The 22,510-nt window shown below is 42.1% G+C and overlaps 1 protein-coding gene across 1 annotated transcript in view; it reads left to right on the forward strand.

The window, feature by feature from the left end:
* The window catches only part of aqr (aquarius intron-binding spliceosomal factor), a 52,242-nt gene extending 37,106 nt beyond the window's left edge, over nt 1-15,136 (forward strand). Inside the window, exons 32-36 of the mRNA XM_080480356.1 lie at nt 675-845; nt 7,127-7,212; nt 12,195-12,369; nt 13,681-13,791; nt 14,648-15,136. Coding sequence (XP_080336482.1) covers nt 675-845; nt 7,127-7,212; nt 12,195-12,369; nt 13,681-13,791; nt 14,648-14,935 — 831 coding nt within the window. The 3' untranslated portion in view covers nt 14,936-15,136. The remainder of the gene's footprint in view (nt 1-674; nt 846-7,126; nt 7,213-12,194; nt 12,370-13,680; nt 13,792-14,647) is intronic.
* Nucleotides 15,137-22,510: the final 7,374 nt, after the last annotated feature.

Consider the following 22,510-nt stretch of genomic DNA (forward strand, 5'->3'; position numbering starts at 1 on the left):
TTGAAAGGTTTATAGCAAGATGGTGCAGTGCGAAACAGAAACTCAAGGTTTTGAAAGGACCAGACAGTCAGTTGCTTCTTTTCATTTGAGTAATGCAGTCAAGTTGTTTCCTTCAGTAACAAAAATGTTTGATTCACTTTAAGTATCATGTGAACACAGTCACGCCAGCACCACTCTTATCTCGTTTGCACGTCTTCATGAAAACACTCTCTGTGCACAGTTGTCTTTTTTTATTTTTTTATTAAGGGTTGCCATAACATCATCATTGATCATCTACAAAATTACTGATGTTCCTCTTCTGCTCAACATCCTTTTCCCTACAAACACCAAACCATCACAATCTTGTCTCTCTCACCTTCCTGCCAACATAAGGCCTTCTAATGTATTCGGACACCTGTTCATTCTGTTCACTCCCAGTGTGAACCTCAACATCTTCAGGTCCGCCACCTCCATTTCTGAGATAGCAGCACTCATTCTTCCCCTGTCAACCAAGCTGTGACCATTCTGTCACCGATCATTCCTGACACTCATTTCCATCCACTCCACCCTGCCTGTACTTTCATTTCCCCTGCTCTTTTGCACTTTTTATATGCTAAACCCCAACGCCCCACCTCCACTCTCTTCATCCTCAGAATAATGTGAACTTAATACATCCTTTCTTTCTCCCTGTGCAGAACCTGGCAGAAGCAGAGTATTGTGTCGCTCTCTTCATGTACATGCGTCTGTTGGGCTACCCTGCCGACCGCATCAGCATCCTCACCACGTACAATGGACAGAAACACCTGATCAGAGACGTCATCAACCAGCGCTGTGGTGGAAATCCATTCTTTGGCCAGCCTAACAAGGTGAGCATGCAGCATATGGTAGTCGTCCAGTCAGAAATTGTCTTGTTCTGTGGCGCATACTAGCTGAAGCGTCAGTGAGCAGAGCATGCTAACAGTGCTGCACAAACTCTTAATGTTTGCGCTTGGAAAAACTCACTCCTTGACACTTCCACATGTGCTGCAGCATTTTAACACTGAAACACACCCGGCACTCTGAGCATTATCACTTGGGAGTGACACATTTCTTCTCTCCTGTCATGGAGATATGTTTTCACCTCATATATATATAGATGTGTGTGCAGGACTGGCACTAGTTTAAGCGGAAGGATGCATAACACACATGACACTTGCATGAGCAGCTTCTTCACACCTCCTCATCTCGGATGCAGTCAGTGTGACAACCTCTGATCCTTCGCTGTACATAAAGAAGCATGACAGCTCTAAATTTTGAAGAGGTTTCTCATGTCTCTTCCTCGCAATATTATGGATCCACACAATTGTCTCTTTTTCTGAAATCTGCGTCATTATTATTTTACCCCGCATTGCATCTACAGTAATATATGACTTAGGCGTATTTTGAATTATCCCTGTTGGGTGGAGCCGTGGTGTTTACACTGTTAAGGGCTTCTTCTTTTTTTTAAAAAAAAACAGTGGCTTTACTGTTCAGCTTCATTAGATAATTACACTGTTAAGAAGCCCACAGGTCATGAGACCAAACAGAGCAGGACAATTTTTACATACCAGCCAACTGCATACCTCGTGAATTAAAGTCACTGATGTGTCAGTGTGTTTGAGGAGGCATGCCGTTCGTGCGAGCGTGCAAGCTAAGACTATTTTAATGCTCGGTTCATTTCTGAAAGTTACCGTTGGACTGTTTTTGTGTCAGCCACATTAATCTGGTAGAGTTTTCCTCTTTCTACTCTGCATGTTTTGCTAAATAGTGTTACTCACTTTCGTCTCATTCTTTTCTCTTCAAATTTTTTGATCTGCACAGATCGAACTATGTTACAGGCTTGTTTTACCATTGCAGGAGAGCTGCAAGATTAGTGAAAATGTGTTATTTAAAGTATTAATATTCTTAATATACAACTTCAGAGGTGAGTAGACAAGACTTAAGCGTGTTGGTAATTGAGGATAATATTGTTCAAGTGAAAGAAGAATAGCCATCCCAAAAATTACTTGTTTAAGGCCACGTTTACACAACGTTTTCAAGTGAAAAAGCAAAAGTTTCATTGAGACTCATCACTTTGCCTTGCATGCTAACGATATATTTTTTTGTGTTTTTGCCCTTTGAGTGTAAATGGACCACATTTTCAAACCATTGCTGTCAACCCAAAACGTTTCTGAAACAAATAACGATTCCTTTTCACTTGAAACGTTGTCGTGTAACGAGACCGAAGAGTTATAAGATACTAGGATTGAAAACAACTCGTGTTGAATAACCTTGTTAACTTTATTAAATTAGAACATGCATCTTCAAATGCAATGAAACAAAAGTACTTTGTGACATTGGATAACACATTAATCAACTTAAAATACAAATACTTTGGTAATGATATATTTCGATTGCTTTTTTTTCTTTCAAAGTAAACACCTCTAACCAGGCACACTTCCAATAATACTTTTCTGGCCTTTGGATCCCAAACAGCTGCTGATTTTGAAAATATTTTGATGTGAAATTCTTGATAAAATGATAAAACTTAAATCATCTAAAACATCTTGGACTTAATCGTCTGAGTTTCATCATCAAGTGTCAAAGAAGAGCGCTCCAACAAGACAACATTTCTTTTGATTAGGACATCCACAAAATTATCATTTCTTTTTTTTTATGTTGAAACTACAGCTCTGGAAATAACAACTAAAGCTATCTTTACATTTTGTGTCATTTTGGTTTCTTCGCTTGCATGACCATCATAGAACATCAATGGATTGTGGGAGGTTTGTTTTTTTTTTTTTTTTTTTTTTTTTTTTTTTTTTTTTTTTAATACAACCAACTCTCTGAACATGTCTGTGACATTCAGCATCAAACCTTCTTGTTATTACGGAATAGCTCAACACCTAAAGGTCATTTAGTCCAGAAAGCAAGCAGGCAGGAAGTGGATCTCTCCGAGAGACTTCCGATTACAGTCTGAAATGATGGAGCCTTCTGCAGCCTGCTGGCTTGGAGTGTTTACGGATCCCCTCTTGTTGTGTCTGCATTTTGTGCAGCGCAACCCTACCTTGTTGCTTTGTCAAAGTATATTCTCCGTGCTGACAGCTAGTCAGAAATTGTGCTTAGCCATGTGAAATGTCCTGCAATGTTAAGACATGAAGCGTCATTCAGTGCGCTTTCGGCCTTAGTCAGTATGAATACACAGGAATAAAGTGACAGCAGTGACAGGCTGTTGGATTTGCTGAGATGAAAGATAGCCAGAGAGGGGCAGGCACCAAAAGAAAGAGGGGCTCTTGTGGGAAAACGTTGAGCAGCTGAAAGGTCATGATGCCAAGCACGGTGTCCACAGTGTGTCTGACAATGTGTCACAATGGCTAAAACCAAGGAAATGTCAACAGCCAACTTACTTCACTGTGAAGACTTTAATTAGACAGAAAAGGGAGAGGAAGGACGTGCAACACCAGCCACAGTTGTTAAAGCAGACATGAGGTTAAGCTTGAATCTAACAGTGTTAACAGTTCAGCTCACATGTTATTGTCAACAAGGTCAAGAAGGATAAAGTCATAAAAAGTATGCATGTTTGAGCTCTGAACTCTTTCAGGATTTAAGCCCCCAAAATTCATTTGCAGAGAGGAGAAACCTCTATTTCACAACAGAAAGCTGTTTGACCAAAACCAAGATGACTTATAATCAGATTGATGGAAAGCATGTTCCAACATTCCTGAGAGAAATGGAAAATCGTGAGACAAGTCACAAAGCTTCCAGCAAGAAGACATTACTCCCGTTAACTCTGCCAGCTCTTTGACATTCCTTGTGAAAAATTGAATAATCTGGCAGTCTGACTTCTGCACATTCTCGGGAGTAATTACCATGAATAAGACATAGGAGAATAGATAGAGGAAGAAAGAAAGAAAGGCGGGAGAGATCCATGACTGACCATTAGCTCTCATTGTCTTTATGACAATGGGATGGGAAAGACGAAAGCATCTATTAGCAACTGCCGGTGTGTGAGTGTATTTCATGTGTGTGTCCAAAAACATGCATGTGCAATGACATGACCTCTGTAACTCTCTCCCTGGAAGATTTCTCATAAATAACTAAACACCATGCAAAATGCTACGCCTTGGGGAGATTGTCGATCTGGCTTAATTGTCACTGTCTGCGGGCTAAGAATAACTCCCGACTCTTAAGCACCTCTCCCACCCCCTGCAAAAGCAAGATTCGCTGTTTCATGTGTGTAGACATGTGCGTGCTTGCATGCAAGGTTTGGTTTGACTCGAACATTGAACGTACAGCCCTCGACGTCTCATGGTACTGTAAAACCAGCATATTGTTGCCTCTGGTGCTGCACCTGTTCTGCTTTGCAACAGGGAGATCTAAATAAATACCTTATTAGCCCCCTTTGCTCTCCTCTTTTTGCACATTCATGTAAAACCTCACGACATTTCCGCTTTTTCCGAGAGGTTTGGAACTTTCAGGTTCACTGATGGCTGCAGGTGCTAATAGCTGGTAACCACTGCCATGTTATAATTTATTGATGGTGACTGGTTCATGCCTGCTGTAGTGCTGGACCTTTGTGGCTTGTGGATGGGAGTTGGTGTCCTATTGATTTGCTCTGGAGCATGGATCTATAGAGAGCAGCCCCACCTCTTTCTGCTGGCTTTGGCTTTTTCAGCATGTGGCGTTTGTGTCTACACTGTAGTTTTCACTGTGCTGTAGCAAATACAGAGGAGTTTGCGATCGCTGTCTTTTTTGGAAACTTCACCTCATTGAATAGTTTTACTTATCGTTTTTGGGGCTATCATTTAAAGTCACAGCAGATCTTGTAATGTAAATATTCCTATTGTAATAATCTTTCGCAACTCTGTTAGAGTCACCGACTTTGTGGCTTCATTGCTTTAATAAACTAATAAGTAATAGTTTGAGATTTTAAAATGGACAACTATCAACTTACAACTATCAAAATGACTACAGACAGGTGAAGAGATTAAAGCCAAAATCGGAACAGAAATTTGGATTCCATGCCATTTTCTGTCAAGTGTTCACACTGTTAGTGCCTCCTGATGGCAGAGGCAAAAAAGCTCACTGCTTTTGAATCTTTTAGGATTGTTGAGATACGTAAGCAAGGCATCTCACAATGTGCCATGGCTTCCAAGATTGGACGCAGAAAGACATCATTTTGAATTTCTTAAAAGATCCTGAGGCTTATGAAACAAAATAATATAGTGGTAGACCCCAAAAAAATCTCACCAGCGCTGAGCCAGAGAATCCAATTGGCATCAAAGGTGGAAGAAAGTTTTATTTTCTAATGAGAAAACATTGAACCTTGACAGTCCTGATGGCTTCCAATGTGACTGGCATGACAAGGAGACGCTACCCGAGATGTTTTCCACATGTCAGTGTATAGGGGGCGCCATCATGATCTGGGGTGCGTTTTTCTTCAATGGTACAACGGAGTGTCGTGTTGTGGAGGGGCGTCAAACAGCAGCTGGTGATGTGGAGATGTTGCAGCAGGCATCCCTCTTCTGTGTGTAACGATGGGGTTGGCCCGCCTGACAAAGGATTTCTTCCAGGAGAACAACGTCACTCTCTTGGGCTGTCCTGCGTGTTCCCCTGATCTAAATCTGATTGAGAACATTTAGGGACGGATGACAGGGAGAGTTTAAAAGAAATGGACATCAGTTCCAGATAGTAGAAGCCCTTTGTGAAGCCGTCTTCACCACATGCACCGTTCCCACTCGCCCTCTGGAAACACTTGCTATTACGGAGTTCTTTTTTAACACTTTATTTTCAGTTTTTTCGGGGGTGTTCAGTGTTTTGTTTTGGGTTTTGTTAGCTGGTCTTAAACTTTTAATAAGCTGATGAACAACCTGTTTCAGTTAAAATGTTGATTTCAATATATTGCCTGCTCTTCCTCCCATTTCTTCTTTTTGCATATTGAAGCTCTCCTTCGAACCTTTTTAAGATCCAACAGTGCAAAACGTAAATTCTTGCAATTTTGTAACTGGATGTTGATCAGTAGTGTATTAACAGCAAGTAAACATTTTGTCCTCAGAGCTGAGGTGTTACAAGCAGGAGAAGCATAATTATTTGAATAAGATTGACAAAGACCAGAAGACTGCATCAAATTATTTTGTGTGGCACCCATCACCATTAGTGTAAAGTGGTGTAAATGCACTATGCCAGTAAAAGTCCACTTACCGCCATCATCTTCAACAGTGCTGCTTTGTTGAGTGTTCTTGTGCAGTGGTCACTATGTAGGCCAAGGTAGGAAATTCAATGAACCGGCATCCGAAATGGAGCTCCAGTCTTGAAGAATCATCTGCGAACATCTCAGTTTCAGATAATGTCATCGTTAGAGTTTGACTAAAGTTCATACATCAATGGGTGATTGCCTTCATGACATCTGGTCATAATGTTATGGCTGATCAGTGCATGCTATGGGTGACGGGCTAAGCCTTTACAAGTTCCATGTCATCAGTATCCTTGCTCCTGCAGTTTCAAGTGCAAGTACTCAATGTTGTCTTTATTATGTAAGACGTAATCGACAAAGTCAGGACACAGCTCTGTTCTTCATGTAGGGGAATAAGAACGCTTCCCAGCAAGGCAGGATTATCGGGGTATAACACCAAATTGGCTGACACGACTTTCCTTTTGCTTTGAAAAAAAAAAAAATCCCACAGAGAGAAACCTCTCTTCCATTCTGTGTCTCCCTGAAATAATCTCTCAACCAGTCAAACTAGATGCCCCCCCACCCACGCAACCACCCCAGCACCTTGGCCTTGATTCTCAGGGGCCCAGGTAAGAGGCTAGTGGTGGCAAATGCCCTCTAAGCTGCATTAACCTCTCTCGTTGCCCATGTGGCCCACCGCGATAACGACGGTAACGAGTCAACACAGCTGCCGTCACTCACCCTCCCCTCGATAATACATTAAAAAAAGAAAAGAAAAAGACTTAATGGTCGGAAGGAAGCCTCGCTCGTGTTTCTAAACATTTCCGCCAAATCCCTGCATGTCCCTCAAATGCAAGCACTCGTTTATTTTGCAAAGTATATCAGCTGCCATGGCTCAGTTAGCATATCTTTCAATTTTTTTGTGTGTGTGTATTTGTGTTGTTTTGATGAATACTGAATGTGTCTGTGTCTACACAGGTTACAACGGTGGACAGGTTCCAGGGTCAGCAGAATGACTACATCATCCTCTCACTGGTTCGCACCAAAGCTGTGGGACACCTCAGGTAATTACTTCAGTGTTCCGTGCATGCCAAGCAGAAAAATGTACCTGATCCAAAATAGCCTTCAGCTCCAAGCAGCTATTTCACTATAAAAATACTTGTGTAATAAGGAGTACACATAAGATAAACATTCTCCAGGGAGACAACACAGCAGAAACGTTGGCACTGAAGTCTCTGGAGACGTCTTTTTGTCTTGTACAAGGACCGAGTGAAGTTTGCTGCAGAAAACGAGAGTGTCGGCGTGGTGAAGTATACACAATTTTACTGTCGGTGCGGCGAAGGGGAATAATCCTCCAGGAGAGAGGCACGTTTCAGTGGAGCTGACTGTTGAAAGAAGCCATTGTGTGCTGTGATGATCAACATGAGACTTTTAAACAAAGAGCTCAGTTTAGCTTGGAGGTGAAATACTGTATGTAGAAGTCTGTAAGCGATCGCTTTGATGTCTCTTCACTCATTTCTCTCTTCTTAGTCCTCACCTTATCTCTCCGCTCTCTTATACTCACACCACCAAACTCTACCTCACTTCACTGGATTATTTTACAGTCCATTGGCCTTCCGCTCCTCAGCGAATACAAAATCCCATTGAACTCCTTACACTTAATATGCTACTTATTTTGATATCATACAGTTGTGGTAAGAGTCTTATGGAGATATGAGACCAGGCACATGTATTCAGAGGTGACAGAAGCTAAAAGTGAAATGGTCAATGTTTGATGTATTTATAGCAGCGTAAAACAGAATTGGGGCAAGCACATTCACACCAAAGTTAGAAAGTCAAGGTGACATCTGGCAACACAAGACAAAACAATAACTCCTTCTATCATTAGACTGGAAACTTTTATATCAGGGGTGTCAAACATATGGCCAGCGGGCCAAAGCTGGCACACCAATGGGGGGGGGGGGGGGTCACCTTGAGAGTGTTAATAAATTACAAAAACATCAAAAGGAGTGGTTAAATCAAAGCATCTGCTCTTACTAACTCGGAAATAGCAGACGTGAAGTAACACTAACTCCGGAACGCATATTGAAAATGGAAGCCACACTGGATATCTAAATTAGTTTTATTTCACTTGAAATTTCCACCAAGGGGAAATTTTTTTTCAAAATGAATAGGTTGTGGTTGTCAGTAAACCAAACAAACAGAAATAGGTGGGAACCTTTGTCAGAACTGTCCACTATGAAACATCAATCTGAATTGTTTTGTCTTTTAATTCCGCACTCCTAACTTCTAAACGAAAATGTGTTTTAATTACTGAAATGAAAAGAACATCTGATATATTATGTGATTATATGAGCTATTAGAATATTTTAAGGTGAACCTTTTAATGCCAAATACAGAATTGTATCTGATACATTTAAAAAAAAAAAAAAAGGGTAGATTATTTTCTCTTTGGAATCCTCTATCCTAATTCTTCGTTGTATTCAGCTGACCCCACTTTGTTCGACAGAGAACGCCATGTTTTGCTGCGTTTCCCCATCTCACAGATGAAGCCGTGAATTGATGGAGCTGAGAATGAGAAAGTGCGGCGGGCCACACAAAGCGGTTGTTTATCTTGCTGGCAGTGCCCACTCTCCTCGCTGTATCTCTGTATCGTCCATTCGATCTTGTCTCACACTGGATATTACACTCGGCCTCAGTGCTGCAGGACACAATCGCAGTGAAGCTGAAGATGAAGAGCTCACGGCCTCGAGATTCCTCTCTTTCACTCGGCTTTTCGCTGAATGCCTCCAAGTTGTAACTTTTTGCTTTTGTTTTCTTTCATTGAACAGGTCGAGGGTTCTGACTATATGAACACTGTTACTCACTAGAGATTATTCAGCCTTTCTAAAGAAAGCCACGAGAAAAACCACCAGAATATCGAACGGATTTAAATCGTTAAGCGTTTAGAGCTCTGCGTCAAAATATGTAAGATGTAATAAATACTGAGATTTGGATTTTGCTTCCGTCTATAGAGTTTACCCAACTATTATTGTCCACACTTATTTATTTATTTTTTTAATACAGAGCTTTAATTAAGTTTTCTACACTATATATATTTTTAATAAAAGTCATATTTTCAAGGGAATGTTACATATAAAGTTTGATCATTTTGCATTTGGTAGGAACATTTTTATAATTTGGGTTTCGTTCATTTCAAGTGTTTGGTTAATCCCTCTTGTGATATTAATACCATACACTTTATTGTCCTCATTACTGAACTTATTTTGGGCAAACACAACACATAAAAGCATTCCAAATGTAAAAACACATTAAAAGCTTATTCGTTTATTAGTACAAACTTGTAGTCACCCGTCTCGTCTAAAACTGAACAACTAATTTGAAAAATAGTAATTTGACCATTTTGTTAACTAACAAACTGCAAACGTCCAAAACATTTTTTCACCCTCTTTTTCTGTAACAAATGTCTGTTGATAAACTGTGTTTTTCCTCACGCTGGGATCGCTGTGGCACGCCACTGACGTTCACCCAATCCTCCTCCTCCTCACCCTGGTCCCTGCATCGCTCTCATGGCAATCTGCTGCCGTGGCGACCACGGGGGACGCAGCTGACCATATGATGAGCTGACCCCTGGTCTGACAGGGGAAGCTTTCCTGCTGATACACACAGGCTCGCTCACATGCAGGAGCACACACTTTGACAGGAAAGCGCAGATTCTGACACGCACACACACACACACTCACACACACACACACACACACACACACACACACACACACACACACACACACACACACGTGCGCACACATTTTCCTAATTTGCCCCGTCATGTCACAGCACAGCCCAGGTGGGCGTCCACTGTCGTGCCATGTCCACAGGCTACCCTCCTCTATGATTGGTTCACCTCCTCTACAGCTCCGTGCTCATTGGTGCAGACCTGGTGGAGTTTGTCTCTGTGGGAATTTTACACTTTCCTCTTGGATTTTGCCTCAAATGTGCACAATAACGCACAGGCTGTTCACGTTGACTCATTCGGTGGCTTCCATAAGCCGTTCCCCCCCCATCCCTCCCTCTTTCTACACATCCATGGAACCCATCATGCATATTGCAAGGATTTAATCCTCTTAATCTCATGAAGCGCTCAGGTGGACCTCATATTCCACATTTTTGGCTGCGGGTTTAGTGTATGCATCCTGCGTGCTGCTGTGTATTTGGAAATGCATCTTCACAAACGTGATTGTGTGCCATATTCGCCTACATCAAAGACTGTTTTCACTCTTGAAAGCACTGCTTCAGTAAGCCAAAGACTTCTTGGTTTGTACATTCGGTCTCTTCATCCACACAATATGTTTTGTTTGAGTCAGACTTAGAAAGCAGCTGAATACTTGTATTTTGTTTCACAGACTGAAATAGTCTGAGAGGTGCGAATGCCGCATTGTATAATCGGTTGGTGTACCTTTTGACTTGTGTACACTCAGCATTCACACAATGGAGCAGGTAGATTAACACACGTCCGACTCGTCCTTCCCTAATCTCTTAATTCTACCCAATAAGGAAGAGGGAAAAAAGTAACCTTCTCCCCTCTTTGTCTCCTGTGCCCTTTGCCTTCCATTCTCTCCTTTCGCTCCTCGCCTCTATACTCGTCCCACTCACTGAGTGCTGCTTATCCTTTACTAAACCTCCCTCCTCCTACACTCGTTTCCTCTTCCCCTTCATCCTTTCACCGTGATCATTTTTACTTCAGTTTTGTTTTTGCCACTACACAAGATTTCCTCTCCTCCTTTCCGTCCCCGCGCCTTTACATCGCTCTGATTTTTCTGTGTTTCTCAAACCAGTTAGATTATTAGTTTTTTAGTCCTGAACTCTCTTATATTGATTTTACTTCTAGGAAATCATTTGACTGCTTGAGATCAATTTTATTTCTCAATTAACTGGTTTTCTTTTACATGAGAGAAAATTAGTTATCATCACCATTTAATGACTATTCTGATATCACCTATTAATGCACTTCTCATGTGAATCTGAAGCACCTTAATGTTTTGTAGGTTCATTTTACAATGTCCTTACATTAGTTACCATGAGTAATCCGATTAAATGCTAATCTGATTAAGTTCATCTCATGTAGACACTTCTATCTGATTAGATTGGCCGTATCTGATTGAAATTACAATCTGATCTGGGGAGTTGTACCGCTGTTTATGATCTGATCAGAGTTCATGTAAATGACACGTTTGTTTGTTGAACAACTAAAATGATCCCCTGTGAGGAAAGAATTTCTCTTCATTTAACTTATCTTATTTATAGCTATCCTTAATAATCTAGACTAGGAGCAGTGGGAAGATGCTGGAGGTCAAAGGTCTGGCTCAGGGATGCAGTTCTGAACTGTCAGCAGTGAGATTAAAACCTACACACCATTGAACACAAGCTTCTCTAATCTCAAAGCCACCGTTGCATCATGCCTGTTACATGTTAGAGGGGAAAACGGAGGTGGCAAAACAAAAGTGCTCGGTTCAGGGAACAATACTGCAACATCTGATGGAGGATCATGTTTCTTTGCTTAATTTTCTCAATTATTTCTGTATTTAATCTGGTGAACTGTGGCTTCAGTTCATTTTTCATATTTGATTCTATTGTTTTTTTGTTTTGTTTTTGTTTGTTTCTATCTTTCCCAGCTTGACATTTGCCGGGTCTCTTTCCCTGGTCATAAGTATTTTGAAAGAAACTGAACATAGCGCGTTTATATACATACAAAGCTTCATCTGACTGAAATTATCTCCCCACCTCTCAGAGATCTCTGTAATCTCTCAGCTACTTCAGGACTTCCTTATTACTTTATCTTAAAACTTCCTTCCTGTGTCTTTAACCTTGCAATTTTTACTCCTTTCTTCCGAACTGAAAGATTATTATTATTGTCGTTGTTGCAATTCTGCCTGTTTTCAGGTGATTGTTGAGTTTTATGATCTCAACTGTTCAGGACTGGAGGCTGGGAGTGAGCTCTTCCATCTGTAGAGGCTGCTGCTGAAATGGATTGTGTTCCCCTTCGCAGGGATGTGAGGCGTCTGGTGGTGGCCATGTCCAGAGCCAGACTGGGCCTGTACATCTTCGCCCGAGTGTCGCTGTTCCAGAACTGCTTCGAGCTGACGCCCGCCTTCAACCAGCTCACTGCCAGACCACTGCAGCTGCACATCAGACCTCACGAGTACTACAACCAGGAACAGCCTGTACGCAAACGCACACACACACACACACACACACACACACACACACACACACACACACACACACACACACACACACACACACACACACACACACACACACACACACACACACACACACACACACATTAATTTGTTGAAGCACAGTACTCTCATACTTCATTAAGTCTGTCTGATTATGTCATACTTGTTCACCGGATTGGATGATAGGAGATGAACTTAGTTTCTCACGTTCCCCTGCATTTCAATAACTGTTGCCATCTCCAGCATCCCATCGCATCAATGTCGCCACGGCCTTCTGGCTCCGTCTAATCCTGCCGCTATATTCTGAAAGGAATCCTCCCGCCCTTTGGTCTTCACTGGGCCCAAGTCTTTCCGCAGCTTTACCCCAGGGCCCCGGTCTGTTAACAGCATTGTGCACAGGGGGCCATCTGCGAGCATGGGAAACACGGGCCGGGCTATAATTAACCCCTGAAGGTCAGAAGGCAAAGCCACTCTCCCAAATCCCGCCTGGCCAGCATGAGACGACTGTTGTCTGGTCACTGTGTCTCAGTGACAGGCATGTGTGGCAACAGGGGTGTCTAAAATACCCCGCAGCCGCTGACACTTCCTCTGAGTCTGAAGTGTTCGTTCCCACAGGGGACAGCTCTTTCGGGCACACACATGCGGCCCCTGCTTAGCCGGCCTGTCTGGAGTCAGTGGATCCATGCTGCTTACACGCAGATGCGCAATAAAAGTCCAGTTTATGTGTCACTGTTTGACCAGGAAGCTGACTCTTTGATTAACATATTTACAGCACTGTTAAGATGAAGAATTGAGACGGTAAAGATTGATGTATAATCATGCTAAATCTCCAAAGAATCAATTAACGCTGATTTTTTTGGGTTTCGCTGCAATGAAACCTGCACTGTTAATTCCAAGAGTAACGAAGCGCGTGAGTCACTCGATTTGACGTGTGTGCATCCCCATCCATCTCCCCGGCTTCAGTTGAAACTGTAATACTCAGTCTGCATGTGCTAATATTGTCAAAATTACCTCCCGTGTATCCTTTTTTTTTTTTTTTTTTTTTGGAAGGTGTGTTTTGATCACTGATTGCTGCTGGAGAAAAAATAGTTTTCAATAAGAAGCAGCGAGCCGGGGAGGCAGTGTATTGTCATTTCCCAGCACACTTTGCCTTGGATCAATACTTCAGCAGGTGGTGCCTGAAAGGAGGAGGGCTCACAAGACTGATTTCTTCATTATTATTCCGTTCACATCCCATCCGGAATTCATAAGACTCGCTCTCACTCTTAATCTTTTGACTCTTCCCATCAGAGAGACGCGTCTGGACAGCCCGACCAGACTGTGAAGAACATGCCAGAGATGGCAAACCTGGTGTACAACATGTACATGCACATGATCCAGACCTCCCAGAAGTACAGACAGGTAAACCGTTTTTCGCAACTACACAGCTCCGCTGTGTCCAGGGAGTAAGACAGAACCAGCTGCACAGATGTGGCTGTAAATGAAATTTATGAACCGCAGCATCATAAACTGCACGATACATCCGAGGCAGTTAAAATCATGTACAAAGACGAACAATAACCTACGCACCCAAACAGACATCTTTAACTTTCTTAGAGCCCCAACAGCTGTCGCCCTTTATCTGCTTTGTATCTGGGTATTTTTAACTTTTACATGTTAATCCAGTACAGTAAATAGGTCAGATGTAAGAATTTGTTGCAGTTGCACATGTGGAGAATGAACGGGCCACAAGCCAAACACGAGTGAAGCTCCAGTGGGGGTTTTCTTTTTTTTTTTTCACTCTGCATTTGCAGTCTCGGTTAGAACTGGGCTTCCTTTTAACTCTTATTTGTATTCTTGTGTCCTCGGAATGATTACGTAAAGCAAAACTTGCATATCCTACACTGCAGACGTTTATGAGGTAACTGACTGACAGATCATCTGGTTATATTGAGTCATAAGGATTGTTAGGTGAAAGTCATTTTTGAGCAACATGTTGGAATATGGAATCGGTTTCAAAAAAAACAAAACACACCAATAAATTTCATTTATTTATACGAAAACTGAAAATGACAATTCGGTTCCATTTGTGACTGGAGTCATTCAAAGTGCTTTTCACAAACCTCTGAAAGGTTATTATGGCACCGTTTCACAACATGGTGAAATAGTGCCATAATAACCTAAATTGTTGTGAAATGCATTGTCCCTGATATATTATGAGTTATAATGAATAAAATCAGGTTGTTTTGATGGGTTTTACTTTCCTTTGACTTTGCAGCAGCAGAAGTCGCTGGCTTTGCCTCCTCAACAATCCAAGGCCGACACCGTGGAGGAGAAAGCTTCGGATCCGGCTCCGGCTCCGGCTCCAGCTCCTGCCGGCAGCAAGGAGCCGCAGGAAGAAACCCCCATGGAGCAGGAGGCCCCAGAGGAAGAGGCAAAACCAAAGCCAAGCTCAGAGGACGGCGGTGCAAAGGATGAAAAGCGGGATCCAGCCGACCACGGGAAGATGCCGGAGCATCCTGGCAGAGACAGCGACAGCGAGGAGGAGCAGGAGCAGGAGCAGTAGAGCGGCTTCATATGGGACTCTAGAGAAACTAAGACGATTCCTTTTAAAGAAAGTGTAAAAATGAGTTAGTGTCTAAATGTTTTCTACTGAATCCTGGTGTTTGAATGTTTTCCTTCTAAAAACATTTTGTACTTTGTTTCTGCATTTACTTTAATAAAAAAAATGACATTACTTGTGGATGACATGTCGACTAGACTCACACTGCTGCCGTCGCTGCTAATACTTTGATATATATGTTTATATCCCCCTCGCACGCATCCTCTAACAAGTAGTGTACAGTCAACATGTTTAGGCTTTGTTAGAATCTCTCTGTCATGATACGTCCATCCATTCATCTGCTGCCCTCCAATCTGATTGGCCCAGCCGACACAACTAAGCTGCATTTGTAGGTCACTGGCTTCACCCGAGGGCCAGTGTGCATGCTGGGGGATTTCAACTGGCCCCCTGGATGCACACAGTCACTCAGCCAGCAACCTCAAATCCTCTGCCATTCATTCATAATTTTGTGTGGAGTACTGCCAGTAAAATGTAAAATAGAGTAGTTTACAATAAATCTCGGGATTCAGTGACTAAACGGGACAATAATAGAAGAAACTGCCCAAAACACGGTAGTTGGAGCTTAAATAAATTACAATAATTAACGTAAAGAAGTTAACCCAGTTCACAAACCCTGCAGGTGAAAACACAGACTGGAAATTATCATGCACCAGAGGTTAGTCGTGGTTACATCAGACCTGAGGCGGGCTGATGGAGCGGGTCAGCTGCACAGCTGCTTGTGTCCAGGCCAGTTTAAGGATGGAGAACCACGTGTTGACGGATGTAGAGAGACACATTGTCCGCATTCACTCAAGTGTGGAGGAATGAAATGTCCGTTTTCCCCCTCATCTGAGCGGAGGGCACACCGGGGCTGGAGGTCATGCGAGACTTCTGTGGGCAACGCCTTTCTGTCCTATTGAGAAAAAGGGATTAGAAGGAGAAGTTGGATAAGAGAGATTATTATTTCCTTCAACATGGAGCCCGACTATACATTTCTTTTTGCATGAGATCATCAACTTGTTTAATAAAACCCTGGTCTGTGCTTTGCGACTCTCAAAAGATGTCCCGCCATATCACTAAATCTGAAACCCATGACACACTGCATACTTTTTTCAGTCACATGAATGTCTGCATTGTGTAATCTCCTTCCCCTCCTGAGAGGTTGACTTTCTGTTTCCTCTGAGCTCATGGCCTCATGTGAGTCCGGCTGCCTGTGGCACCTTGTTGTAGTAAATTGGAGCTAACTGGTGGGAAGTGGCTTCTGCTCACACTCGTCATCCTCGTCTGTGGAAGCCCTTTGTAGGATCTTGGAGAATTTGCTGCCAGCGAGTCAGGAAAGCAGACGCTCCATTCCTCCACAAGCTTTTTTTTTCCCCCCCGCTGAAAGGTGAACATGTCTTTTATACTCACTCGACAGGTATTCATTATGTTAATAGCTACTTGGTAAAGCTCTTTACTTCTAACCCTTGGTTTATCTCAGACTAACAGCATGCAACAAGTGAGCATTTTTACTTTGAATTATCTTCAGTATTTCTCGACGGTTGATGGCGAGTCAGAAATTTCAATGGGTTTATAATGTATGTAATAGTTAAAAGGTTAATAAGAATATTTCTAACGCTGAAAGAAGTGAGAGTTTTTTGCGTTAGAACTGAGGTTTGCACAGTGGAGTAGTGGATTGCTCTTCTGCTTCGTAGCAAGGAAGTCCCTGGTTTGAGTCCTCTCTCTGCAGGTTTTCTAATGGGATGCAAAACATGCATTTGAGGGTAACGGGTCACTGTAAATTGAGTGTGTTTCTGTGTTTGCCCTGTGGTGTTGTAAAGAAGTAAACAATATAGCCATAAGAAGCTCCAATCCGGCCCACAATGCCACTAAGCAAATTTTAGAAAATGACCAAAAACACTTTGTTGGGCAGTGCATCAGGAAGTATCAATAAAATTGGCTTTATACTGAGAGTGTAGTAATTTTTGGTATCCATTGTGAATCTTTCAAAATGTATACGCTGCACAATACTAAAGAGAAATAGTTTAAATCTAAAAGTTTCTTTGCCACTATTAAGAGTGAAGTAGTGGATTGTAACAGCGGTAGAAATGTGCTTGGTCGGGTGGTGCAGTGTAGAATAGTTGTGCTTTTGGTGGCTGATGTTTTCTTGCTTTGTTTTGTTTTTTTCTCTCTTGTTTAAATGTGAAGCCGTTTACCCAAAAGCACGGGACCCACCATGGGACGCACTCGTGTTGTGTGTGTGTGTAATTTATTGCCCAACCCTACGTGACAGTGGTGTCGCAACAGGAAATTACACTCCAGGCAGAGTCAAGACGGCGGTGCCTGGAGGGGAGGAGTGGGCTGAACAATGTGTCTTAAAGCCAAGACGCTCTTAGAAAATCAGCCTGTCGGCGTACAACACGTTCACACTCGTGAAACTTATCGCTTCCACCATCTCGACTTCAAGGATGGCCTCTGGGGCAGGTTTTTTTCGAGAGAATTTTATCCCTCCAAAAAAACATGTACGGTCATCCTCCTTTCCTTTCATATTGTATTTTATGTGAAAAAGAAACAAGTCTTCCAACTGTTTACTACTCATAAATGTTTCGAGAGATTCACACTAATTAGCAGGTCATCGTCGCGGATAACACAAACACGGCTCAGAATAGCGGCACATTTTACTCCGAAGCTGCTGTTTGTTATCAGCGTCGACAGTAATGCTTATTAGCGAAGGGAAGTTATGCATGATCTCTGCTCATCTGCTATTAGTGGGTGACTAATGTGCCAGCGCCGGTCTGCAGCACCATGTAAGTGGGCGGCCTGCTGACCCAAACTGGCAGACGGGGCTGCTGGTTGTTGCTTGAGGTTTGCCAGCTTATCATGCTTCGTGGAAGGCCACTGCCTAATCCCGACGGGTACATCCCAGATCATCAACAGGGCACGTTTCAATCTGATAATCTCCTATCATCACAGAAGAAGCACCGCTGCTCACGGGAAAACACTGATGCTATTGTTGTGACTGGCACACTATCGCCGGCGATCTAAAACGCCCCGCAGGCGGGCCTCCTCCGAAAATCTGTCATAGTTGTAGAAGAGCTTAACTCGGATCTGTCTGGCTTTGCAAAAGCATGTCAACATCCTCTCGGAGCCAGTTATCACTCATCCTAAACTTTGTCTCTCTCCTCCAGAGCAGGATGGCTAATTGCGGCACATGTTTCTGGTGCGTGGTTTGGCTGGTGGTCCTGCTGTGCATCGGCTGGCCGCTCAGCATCGTTCTCGGGGGTCTCTACGGTCTGGTCACCCCCCTCACCACCTGCCTGGGCCTGGACCGACTCTCCGATTTACTTCTGGAGGGGGCCAACATAGGTCGAACCTGTGCTAATAACATGAGGCACGGGAAGCCCCTGTGCTAACGTCCACCGCAACGCTGGAAATGGTTTCTCTTCAACGTCTGCCGGATGTGGGAGTACCCCGAGATGAACCTTTTGTAACAATACGGTCCAGAAGGTCTGGAGAATGGATTCTACTCCGACTGTTAACATGAAATTAACCATGGATTTCAAATTTCTTCGGGTTTGTCAGGAAGAAAATAGGCTTTGTGTCCACGGTCCGTGTTTGATGCTCTATTCAGGTCGACACTGCCTGCAAAAGATAAGAATGAAAATAGCTATTTAACAATGGAAATGTTTCGACTTATAAATGACTGTACGGGAACTTAATGCGATTAAAAAACGGCTTTGAACTTGCCCTCTGTGGTTGTTGACTGACTTATTGTACAAAGTGTTTTGCTGGAAAATCCCCGTGGTGAAATCTCAAGGTAAATAAAAAAGATAGGAGAAGCTGCAGATGTGATGCATTTAAGCTTATTTTTGTTTACCTGCTTTTCTTATTTGGCGACACAAGGGATCAGGGATTAACCTTTCAGGGAGACGATACACGGTGTTCATGTATACAATATATGGGAACGACGACTTCGTGAACGGGCCGATCAAAACGGTGACAACCTGGTCGGCCATTCGGTTTTGTTCTCTTCATGAACTGAACAAAGGTTTCGTGTAACATTCAAGTTCGGACAACTTAAAGTGAGAAAGAGAATTGAGATTTTTCAATTGTTGGATTGGTGGTGAAATGAGAAGACGAAAAACAAAAACAAAAAAACCGGACTGGACTCGCTCTGCCATGAGGACAATCAGGCACACACAGTAGAGGGTTCTCTGCTTGTCCCACTTCCAAAAGCACCAATAGTTTTAATATTGATCAGACTTTTATTTTTGTTTAACTGACTAGGCTTCTTTCAGACACAATCATCTCAATTATTCAACAAATCTAATGCAAAAAATAAGCCTTGGCACCTTTTCTGTACCCATTGTGGCTACAGAAAATGAAAAGAAAAAGAAAAAAAAAGCACTATAAACTGAATGCACAAAATTCCATGTTTACACTGTAGAACATAATAAAGTGCAATTTTTACTTTTCTAAAAGTCCAGATGAACTGCATTTTGACATGTGCAGAACGTTTTAGTTTTATTAAGTATTTATTGGTTAATTCCATGTTAAATCAGTGCACATTCAGCATTAAAATGTAAGTTAATTAGAATTTTCCAGAAGTAGTGGTAAATGAGTTCTTAAACATTTTAGCCTCAAACTTTCTCAAACCGTGTTATTCAGCCCAACACTACAAACTAGCACATGATTTATTAATGCAAAGCTTATCCAGTGGATCTGAATCATCTTCCAGTCATACAGAAACAAACTGATATGTTCTCAGATGCCGTTTTAGAGTTTAAATGAAAACTGAGAGGCACAGAAGGACTTTAACTTTGAAATTGCTGGTCACAGTTTCACAGCCTGCTGCAGTTATTGGCTGAAAGAGTTCAGTTTTTAGACATTTCATTCCAGAAGTACTCTGACCGTACTATGACAAATACACACAGATCGTTTGTGTCTGTCCAGCTAAGGACTCACAAAGTATGGATGAAAGTATTGTGAAAGTTTCCAGTTTCCGACTGTGCATGAAGTCTTCTGACCCGCTGGTTCAAAGACCTCGAAAAGCAATTTCTTTCCATTGTTTCTTCATAACGGCCTTTTAACTTCTTTCTGAGACTTCGATAGCTTGTTATGATAGTTTTGAAGTTTTTGGTTTAAGGTTTAGGCTTGACTACCCTCGCAAAAGAAGAAGATGAAGAAGAAGAAGAAGAAGAAAAAAAAAAAACAAACCTTGAAAGTTTCCACACACAAAGTTCTGTGAAGGAGTGTGATCCAGCGGCTCAAAGTGCTCGGCGGGTGCAATGGAGTTTTGACACCGAGGCTTCGTGCCTGAGAAAAGTTCTTGAACTTTGAAAGCCAACACCCGGAGGAAAGGGTGAAAAGTTCTCAGCTCAGAGGTTCGGATGTGAAGGGGGGGGGACTGGATTTGTGCACCAAGTCGAATTCAGCTGAGACTCTGCATCAGATATTTGGTTAATGGGCCTTTTTTTTTTTTTTTTTTTTTTCAGAAAGTGCAGCAAAACTTTCACACTATTTTAAAGACATGAGGACGAGAGGTAGTAAAATAAAAAAATAGATATATAAAATAAATTAAAATATGTGTATATATATATATATATATATATATATATATATATATATATATATATATATATATATATAAACATATAGAAAATGGTTATAGACTTTATAAAGACAAGTTTTTCTTTCTTCTGGCTGATTATAACCATTAGTCCACCCAATATTGTCTATGAAATGGTAAAATATCTTCTTGTACGTGTTTTTTTTATTGGTCTATCTGGAATAAAATATTTGTCAATGAGACTTACAAATCTGCAAATTTAACACAGCATGTCAGCTTTTTGAAATTACGATTGTCCACAACCAAATCTTCATTTATTCTTGACTCAAAGTTTTCCACTTCCTTTGTCTTTGATAAATCAAGAGCCATTGAGAGGTTTCTGACCCGAAGTCAAACCAGGTCTGTGCCGTTATCCCTGCAGTGTCTCATGGGGACAGCAGACCATGTTTAATTCCATTTCTTTAAGGCTAATTGTTAGTTTCAACCTCGGTGACTCGACCCGGCTCGCCCTCAGCTATCATGACAAACAGGGAAAGGGGGCCGCTTGTGCTTGACCAAATATTTTAGAGGGATATCATAGTAAATTACCATTTTTCATCCCTTAAGTACTAATTTAGTAACCTTAGCTCACCCTTTGCTGCATTACCCCAACTGGAATCAGCCCAGTTTGCTTTAGGAGAGCTTTGCTACTACTTTGCTCATAAATTGATGGTTTCATGAAAATAAAATAAAAAATTGTTTCTGCTTTAAAACAGCCAACTTATCTTGCAGTTAATTATCCAGTGGAAAGAAGAAAAAAATAAACCTATAATCACAAGGTAATCCCCCGGCTAGCTCAGTTGGTAGAGCATGAGACTAATTTCTAGGTAGTGGGTTCGTGTCCCATGCCGGGCGCCACCTTTCCGTCGGCTCACCACCTGCAGGAAGGTTCTTAATCGGTGCGATGCGATCTGGGTGACAGTGCTCAGACTGTCACCCCTGCGACCCGGAAATGGATAAGCGGAAGAAAATGGATGGATGGATGGATCAAAAGGTAACATGCTAGAAACGTCCATTTCAGCCTCATTGATGGGCGACTGCCATGACTCAACACAGGTGGAATAAAGCTGAGCTTTCTTTGTGCACTTCTCTCCATGCATCCGATTCCCTCCCACAGTGTAAAAACATTTGCTTGAGGTGAACTGGCAACTTTAAGTTGTATACAGCAACGGTTGGGTTTTCGTCAGCTGGTGATTGGCTCCTAAGAGGCATCAACACCATTAGAAGTTTGATCAGTCTGCCGCCTTGCGGATCACTTCTCAATCTTTCCCGAAATATCAAAGATATTCCAGATCTTTGCCCAATGGTCACTGTGAGCTTAGTGAGGAAGAAAGAAAAGGCTCACCGAGGCACCTTTCACACTTTTCTCTTAGAAGAATCTTTTGAAGCTGCTGGTGAGCAGAAGAGCAACACATGAAACAGAATAAAAGTTCAATAGCGTAAGCAGAAAAAAAAAAAAAAAGCAGAAAACTGATGTGGTCATGAAAAAGAAAGCTGCAACCAATCGGCACAGGAGTGTACAGCTGAAGTATTTACTGCAGTATTTTGCTTTATTGATTACTCAGAGGGAGTTTTGTTTGGAGGCTGCCTCAGATGTACCTTTTTTTATTTTTATTTTTTTATTATCAGCTTCTGTGAAGTCAGGATGCTGCAATACAAGCTGCATGTCGGAATGACTAATACGCTTTACATTGTGGAGGCTTCATTAAGCGCGACTATCAGAAAGTCCGTTTCGCTGAACTCCTCCAAACGGCGTGCAGTACTTTGCTTAAAAACTCCGAAGCTTCTCCTATCAGCTTCCACTCCTCATCCATCCTCAGCTACCACCAAAAATAGCTGAGGATTCAATACTTAGGAGGAAAACCCTATAAATACTTACCAAAAACTGCCCGTGCTGAGCTGCCTACCTACAAATCTGTGCAGCTGTCTATTTTGTAGCTTATTCAAATTCG

The sequence above is a fragment of the Lipophrys pholis genome (genome assembly GCF_963383615.2).
Source record: "Lipophrys pholis genome assembly, chromosome: 14".
Classification (NCBI taxonomy): domain Eukaryota; kingdom Metazoa; phylum Chordata; class Actinopteri; order Blenniiformes; family Blenniidae; genus Lipophrys; species Lipophrys pholis.